General features: G+C 50.0%; 1 protein-coding gene across 1 annotated transcript; it reads right to left on the bottom strand.

Moving 5' to 3' along the window:
- Positions 1-859: 859 nt before the first annotated feature.
- RRAD (RRAD, Ras related glycolysis inhibitor and calcium channel regulator) lies at positions 860-4,817 on the bottom strand. Its single transcript, XM_071567408.1, has 5 exons — positions 4,733-4,817; positions 4,278-4,640; positions 4,082-4,155; positions 3,378-3,582; positions 860-1,835 (listed from the first exon to the last, which is right to left on the bottom strand). The coding sequence occupies exons 2-5, from the start codon at positions 4,627-4,629 to the stop codon at positions 1,558-1,560; spliced, it is 909 nt and encodes a 302-aa protein (XP_071423509.1). The 5' UTR covers positions 4,630-4,640; positions 4,733-4,817; the 3' UTR covers positions 860-1,557.
- Positions 4,818-7,476: the final 2,659 nt, after the last annotated feature.

Genomic DNA, 7,476 nt, shown 5'->3' on the forward strand with positions numbered 1-7,476 from the left:
CTGGGAGAACCAAGTGGCCCAAGCACTGGGAGAACTCCATGGAGAGCTGTTTGGCTGAGCTCTGGAAGCCCAGTGCAAGGTGTAACAGCTGGTGCAATCTTCTTCTCTGTGGGCAAACCCACAAACAGGGCTCTGGGGCAGGGGAGCAATCTCTGACAAACTGGATTCAGGCAGGGACAGGAGAAAGAGCCAAAGGATTGTTTGTTCTACTGGTTTTGAGAACTGAGTTTGTGGATTACTTTTAAGAGAATGTAACCTAGGAAAAGGAGTTTATAAAGCAGATGTCATAAAACCAAGGTTTTCCACTGTGACAACTGGTTTTTAACTAACAAATAATGAAAAATCATGGGAACAAATTGATTATAAGACACTAAATTAACATGAAAGCTGTAACAGCACTGAAGGCCACCAGACACAAGTGGAGCCTACAACTCCTTCCAATACTCTTACCACTCTCCTTTGTACTTCTTGAAACCACTGGAAGGCATCTACACCACTGGGGTAGGTTAGACAGTTCTACTGCTCCCAGAAAGGGAAGAAAACAACCTCCTGCAGTTGCTTCCTGGCTGTAACACAAGCGCTTCAAGCCAGGAGAGGACTTCAAACAGCACAGAGCTCAATTTATCAGTATAAACACAAGACATCAACCTAACTAAAGGCATTTATAGAGCCCTGTTCCTGCCAAGCTGATGGGAACCACGTTGAGGATGAACAACATGAAGGGTCAAGGCCCTCCTTCCCATATGAGCTGTTAAAGCAGTGTTCATAAAAGTAGGGTTTACTTCTTAGAGTAAGTACCTGTTATAGAAAGGGACACAGGATTTTCCCCATTCATCACACTCCAGAACTTTATCATGTTCAAATCTGCATAGTCTGTGCACAACATTCTGTACATTGAAAAAAGTCAATATAAAAATGTATCTCTCGTTCCTTATCCATACAATGAGGAAAGCACAGTTTATTATAACAGGAAATAATACTTTATTATAAAATCTGCATGTAAACAAGTAACCAATTATTTGAATAACAATTAATGGAAGTGCAAATTAACTTCATAAAATGATATCTGTTCTGTATTTAAATATATATATAATTTGTTTTCTCCCATTCTAATGTGGTTCTACTCCCTCCTCCCCACATTTAAGTTTAAAAAGATTTATCTTTTATACTAAAAAGAGTGTACGAGCCTGCGTACAAGTTTAAGTTTTGCTCTGCAAACGAGACAAGTCTCTGGTGATACTTATCATCCTTTATCTTTGCATCTCTGGTATCCACAGGACAAGAGGATATAGGACATATGTACACAGTGAAAATGTGGCCATGCCAAGCCACATATTTCCAACTAGTTCATTTACTTGCACACATTGAAACTTAAACCATTTATCAATGAAGCATTGTAGTGTAACTTCCAGGCTTGCTTGAGCACCTTAAGGCATTAACGAGAGTCTCAATGGAGAAGTCATTCTTGTTATCACCACGAGGATCACCTGCACTTCTCATAACAGTCAAAGGCTTGTTTGCCACCTGCAGTGCAACAGCTGGCCTTGCTGAGAGCTCCTATAGCACAGACAGGTCATGGCAGGACTTGGATTTTGCTTTGAAAGCCATCTTCTTATTGTTCTTTGCCACAATTCTGCCAAGGAATCGCTTTGCCTTCTTGCCTATGCTCTCTCTCCTCTTGGTGTTGGCCATCCTCCTGGCGTTGTCCTCCTTGCTGTCCTTGCGGAGCCGGATCTGCCGCACGATGCCCTCGAACAGGTCCTTGACGTTGTGGTGCAGAGCAGCTGAAGTCTCAATGAACTTGCAGTCAAACACCACAGCACAGGCCCGGCCCTCTGCAGACAAAGAAAAAGGAAGCTGAGTGGAGATGGACATTTTCTCTTTATTATATATGGCAGAAAAACAAATCAAAAATTGGCTTTAAGTAAGGAAAGTGCCTTCAGTGCCATGAAAGAGCTTTACAACACAGCAGTAAAGTCCAAATTGGTTCTCATGGTTTTGCCCACTTACTCTTGCTGGCTTTGTTGTGGTATGGTCAGAAATGTAATTGGGCCAATGGTACTGAATATACAGCAGCAATAGTCCTTTGGGCAGACTGTCCCAGTACTGCTGAAGAGCTAAAGCTGATATAGGACAGGCAAGTGGATGCACTTGCTGTTTGATAAGGAACCATGTGAGGTACAGAAAGGAAAGGATTTTATTCTGGAAATTGAGCAATTCTGCACCTCTGCCTTGCTGTAACAAGTGAATTTTCCACTCCAACAGCAAATGAAGGTGATACAGGCCACAAGGTCAAGCCACTGAACACTTCACTTGAGGTCATGAAGTTGTACACCACTGGATCTGACTGGGGCTGTGTTTGAAATGCAAGATGCTTCATGTTCCAGACATAAGCACTCAACCCTGGAACATTGCTGAAGCACAAATTTCCATGGTCAACTGTGGTAATAATGGCAAAGTTGTAACCTGAGGGAAGTAGGGTTGTCAGAACTAGGTCAGGTCAAACATGCACTGCCATCAGCCTGAAAGAAGTGATAATCTCCTGAAGAACACATCTCAATTCCCTGTGCAGGCATTTAATGCAGCAAATGGCAAAACCAGACAGCAAGAGAAAGTTCATCATCAAGGCACCAATATTCCAGAGTATTCTTCCCAGTGGAAAACAAATAACAAAAAAACAACAACCCAAAACGAAACAAAAACCTAAACAAACAAAAAACCCTCAGGAAGTGTTCAAATAAGCAGAATTAATACTGTGGTGCTGGCAGCAGTTCCTGTGTTCTGCTTACCGAAATGCAAGCTGGAACTAGCTGAGAAAATTCTCACTGATCTCAAGTGGAGAACATCTACAAAGGGACTCTGAGTTCTGTGAGCCTGGCCCCACCAGCTCCACTCAGGTGTGATGGAATCACTGCCAGGAGAAGAGGGTTGTACAGGCTGTAGGGCATTGCCCTCTCCAAACCCTGCCTGGGTCTGTGGCAGCTCCTGCCCCTTACAAGGCACAGCTTGGGCCACCAGATCGTAAGCCTGGCAAGTGCTGCTGCACACAGAGCATGCAGTGAAACCCTGGAGGTACTACTGACCAAAACCAGGTCCCACACCAAGCAGTGTGCTCAAGCTGCAGCTCTGATGCATTTTTTCTCTCATCCTGCAGTTCAGAGCTCTGTGCAGCCACACATTTTCCTCCACCACCATCTCCACTGTTTCCTGTGGTGCCAAGTCCCTCAGCTTGGACCAGCTGCTCTGATTTCTCCAGTGTGCCTCAAATCATACCTTTTTCTACATCAAACCTAGACCATTTCTGTTGGCCATGATCCTCCACAGACTTTTGTGCTTCTGCACTTCAGACATTACTGTGTAAATTCAGTGTCTCTTACCATCAACTGAGACTTCCCGGGATCTGACCAGGTCGCTTTTATTGCCCACAAGGATAATGGGAATGTCTTCTGTTTGCCTTGCTCTTCTCAGCTGGATTCTTAGCTCAGAGGCCTTTTCAAAACTGACTTTGTCTGTTACTGAATACACAATAATATAGGCATCTCCCATTTTCATACAATGGTTCTGGAGCCATTGGCTGTCATCCTAAACAAAAAAACAAGAAACAGATTTACAGCACTGAAAAATCTATGCAACACTCAGTAATGATTTAACTATTGCAAGCATCTTAAAGATATTTTTCTTAGCTTTATAATAGTCAGTAAAAACAAGCTGATCTCTCAATAGCTAATTTGGTTATTTAAAATGCAATACAAAAGAAAATTCTCGTTTCCAGAAATGCTCTCAGGTCTGCACTGATCAGATTGTGAATCTCTAATTTCACAGTAATTCCCTGGGCTGCTCATGTAAGCTGCTGCTTATTGGAAGCATTAAGGGATTCTCACTCCAGCTCTATTCAGGTTTTTTAACTGCCTGCCTAGCTACGAGAAATTAATTGCCGGAGAGAACAAAGGGCAACATGAATTCTAATTTTTAATGTCTCTTATCAGATCAAAGAAATCGGAATTGTGGTTCCATGTCTACCTTTTTTATGAGAACCACAGACCAAGCCACAGAGGAAAAACAAAGAAAAAGCTGTAAGTACCTGCTCCCATATATCAAACACCACAAGAGAGGCTTCTTCTCCATCGACTATAATTGACCTGTCGTACGTATTTCCTACGGGAAAAAAGTTCAGAAAAAGGAAGTTATTCCCTTCCGTCCCCCCGGGTGGCCCGGGAGGGGGTGGCCGTGGGGGGCCGAGTATCTGGGACACCCGCCCATCTTCCCCGCGCCCTCACCGGCCTCGTCCGCGTCCGCGCAGTCCTCCACGCCGCCGAAGATGCGCGCCAGGCTGGTCTTGCCCACGCCGTGCTCGCCCAGCAGGATCACCTTGTAGAGGCTGCTGTCGGAGTCGCTGCCCGAGGAGATGACGGAGTCGGAGGAGTCGGAAGCCCAGCTGTCGCGGTGCGGCTCGCCGGGGCTGTAGGATGTGCAGCGCACCAAGCCCAGCTCGTCGTGGGGCAGCGCGGCGCGCAGGTCGCGCTCATCCACGGGCATGCTGCGGCGGTGCAGCGGCTGCGGCGGCGCCCAGGCCGAGCTGCCGCGCCGCTTCTCCAGGCTGCGCAGCCGGTCGCCGCGGTTCAGGGTCATCGGGAGCCGAGCTGCAGGCGAGAGGAGCCGTCAGCACCCGCCGCTGAGCGCCCGAGCCGCGCCAAGCCGAGCCGAGCCGAGCCGGCCGCGGAGCAGCGCTTACCTCGGGGCGCGCCGCGGAGCGAGGGACGGAGGGCAGCAGTGAGGGATTCCCCGCCGTGTGTCGCCTGTGCCGCCGCTGCTGGAACTCCCTCAGCGAGTGCTGCCGCCACCGCTCCGCGCTCCTATTTATGCCCCGGCGGCGCTGCCCGGCCCTCTTCGCCGTGACGCGCGGCGGGCGCTCCGCCAACACCGTGGGCAGCGCGTCCTCCCCCGCGGCTCCGCTCAGCTCCGCTCCGCTCCGAGCGGCGGGGGCGGGCGGGGAGAGCCTGGCACCGGGGGGAGCCTGACACGGGGGAGAGCCCGGCACGGGGGGAGCCCGGCATGGGGGGAGCCCGGCATGGGGAGAGCCCAACACGACGCGGGGGGAGACTGCCACGGGGAGCCCGGCACAGGGTTGAGCCTGGCACGGGGGGAGAGCCCGGCACGGGGGGAGAGCCCGGCACGGAGCGAGGCCCGGCATGGGGGAAGCCTGGCACGGGGGAAAGACTAGCACGGGAGGGGAGACTGACATGGAGGGAGCCCGGCACGGGGGAGAGCCTGGCACTGGGGGAGAGCCCGGCGCGGGGGCAGAGCCCGGCACCATGAGGAGCCCGGCACAGGGGACAGACTGGCACGGAGGAGAGCCTGGCACGGGGGGAAGACTGGCATGGGGGAAGCCCGGCACGTGGGGAGACTGGCATGGGGGGAGCCCGGCACGGGGGGCAGCGCGGCCCACTCCGCTGTCCCCGGCGAGGCTCCCGCCCGTGGGCGCGGAGGATGCGCTGCACGGCCGGGCAGCGAGCGCCGTGGGCAGGCGAGGGACGGCGGAGCGGGTAGATGGAAACACCTCCAGGTGCATGGAGCGAACTGCTGAGTTCTGGGGCTGCCTGGCTTGGCCCCATCGCCTGCTCCTGCCCCTGCCCCTGCCCCTGCTCCTGCCCCTGCCCTGCCCGCCGAGGTGCCTTTCCCCCCCGCCGCCCCTGGTGCGATGCAAACAGCACTTGCTCTGAGTGTCGCCGGTTTCCACTCCCAGCCCTGTGTGAGAGCGCACGATGCGCACGGGCGGCTTTCCTTGGCTTGCGAGGATCTGTGTCACGGTCCAGGACTCTCAGTGTAATCCTGGCACGTACAGAAGGGTTAGGAGGAATAAGGGAGACCTCACTGCAGTTACAGCTTCCTCGGCAGGGGCAGAGGAGGGGCAGGCACTGAGCTCTGCTCTGTGGGCACCGGGGAACAGATCCAAGGTTGTGTCAGGGGAAGGTTAGGTTGACCATTAGAAAAAGGTTCTTTCCCTAGAGGGTGGTTGGGCACATGGTGTGACTCTCGGGGATGGCCCTGTGCAAGACCAGGAGTTGGACTGGATGATCCTTGTGGGTTCCTTCCAGGTCGGCACCTTGTATGATTCTGTGATTCTGATGTGCGCTGTTTTCATTACTTGGTGCTTGCTTTACTCAACGTTCAGGAGTGGGTTATGAGAACAGCCCGTGGCAGGTGTTGACACACACAGAAGGTTACCAGTGTGTCCATGTGCAGTGTTAACAGTTTGAGAGGTCAACATAAAACATAAAGGTCAAATTCTCCTCTTTCACCTGAGCGGCAAAGTGAGGCAGTGAAAGTCTTATCTCATAAGTGGCACAGTCATTCCCATGTGATCGAGTGAAGAAAGGACTCACCAGATAACTATACTGGTCTCCCGAATGGCTCACCCCAGCGTCGTGTATACAGTTTGTTGTTTACCTAGCAACCGAAACGTGTCAGACATTGTACAGCCAAAATAGCTGCGGCTCCTGCTCCCGAAAGATTAGAGCCCGGGCCGTGCGGGAAAATCCCGCAGCCGCCGCGCAGGGACAGGTGCCATCAAACCCTGTGAGGCTGAGGGTTTCCAAATCAGCCGCAGAGATAAGGTTAAAGAAGGCATGAGATAGGGAGGGGATGGGAATGAAGATAGAGGTGTAGGGAATAAAGTAAGGGAAAGGAAAAAATCTGTCAGATCAAGCTATAGGGTTGCTTAGTTTCTTATCAAATTAAGTGACTATTCTGTTGTTTTCAGGAGCCTATACAATTTTCCAGCCCACACTCTTGGGGTGATTTTGGCCCCTTCACCCTGATAACTGCCATTGGGGGTGTTAATGTGGCAGTTAAAGATCACTGTGTGCTTGCAGTGAGTTCTCTCTGCCTGTCTCACAAAACTGCAACCAAAATAGCCTTGTCAGTTTAAATAGTCAGGGCTTGGTGGCAAAACGTGTGTGCTTCAGCTGACTGAACTGAATTATAAACCCCTGGCTAGAATTTGGAGTTATATATTAAATATTGTTACCACTGGAAATATACTGTGGTTACTCTACTTGGATAAACCAGAATCTGCCCAACCATCCTGATAATTCTGAGTTTATATATAGTTAATTTTGCAAATACACTTTCTACTACATATCTGTCTTCAGTGAACTTCTTTAAAATTTGAACATTTGTGCTTAAAATTGTCACCTGAAACTATTCTCAGGAGATTTTTTAAGTCTTTAGACCAGATTTTCTTGCAAGCCTTTACTGTGTGTCAGGGTCAGACTTTAGAGGTTGGCATATAAATTGGGGGTAATTTTTAATTATCTTCTGTGTGAAAGAAGGGAAATCTAAGAAACAACAGAACCAAAAAGACAACTCCACTTCTGTGCCACATAGAACACTACTGGCTGGAAACACACTGAAAATGGGAATTTCACTGACAGGACTTAAAGAATCTATATTTTATTCTGGGCCTTTTGCTGAGGA

This window comes from Pithys albifrons, chromosome 12 (assembly GCF_047495875.1).
Source record: "Pithys albifrons albifrons isolate INPA30051 chromosome 12, PitAlb_v1, whole genome shotgun sequence".
NCBI lineage: Eukaryota > Metazoa > Chordata > Aves > Passeriformes > Thamnophilidae > Pithys > Pithys albifrons.

What these genes read in the sequence shown, in the direction of transcription:
- RRAD (XM_071567408.1), bottom strand. Translation starts at nt 4,629, where the DNA reads ATGACCCTGAACCGCGGCGACCGGCTGCGCAGCCTGGAGAAGCGGCGC. An exon ending in CGCGGACGCGGACGAGGCCG is followed by an intron (nt 4,156 to 4,277) that starts GTGAGGGCGCGG and finishes TTTTTCCCGTAG; the next exon opens with GAAATACGTACGACAGGTCA. An exon ending in CCGGGAAGTCTCAGTTGATG is followed by an intron (nt 1,836 to 3,377) that starts GTAAGAGACACT and finishes CTTTGTCTGCAG; the next exon opens with AGGGCCGGGCCTGTGCTGTG.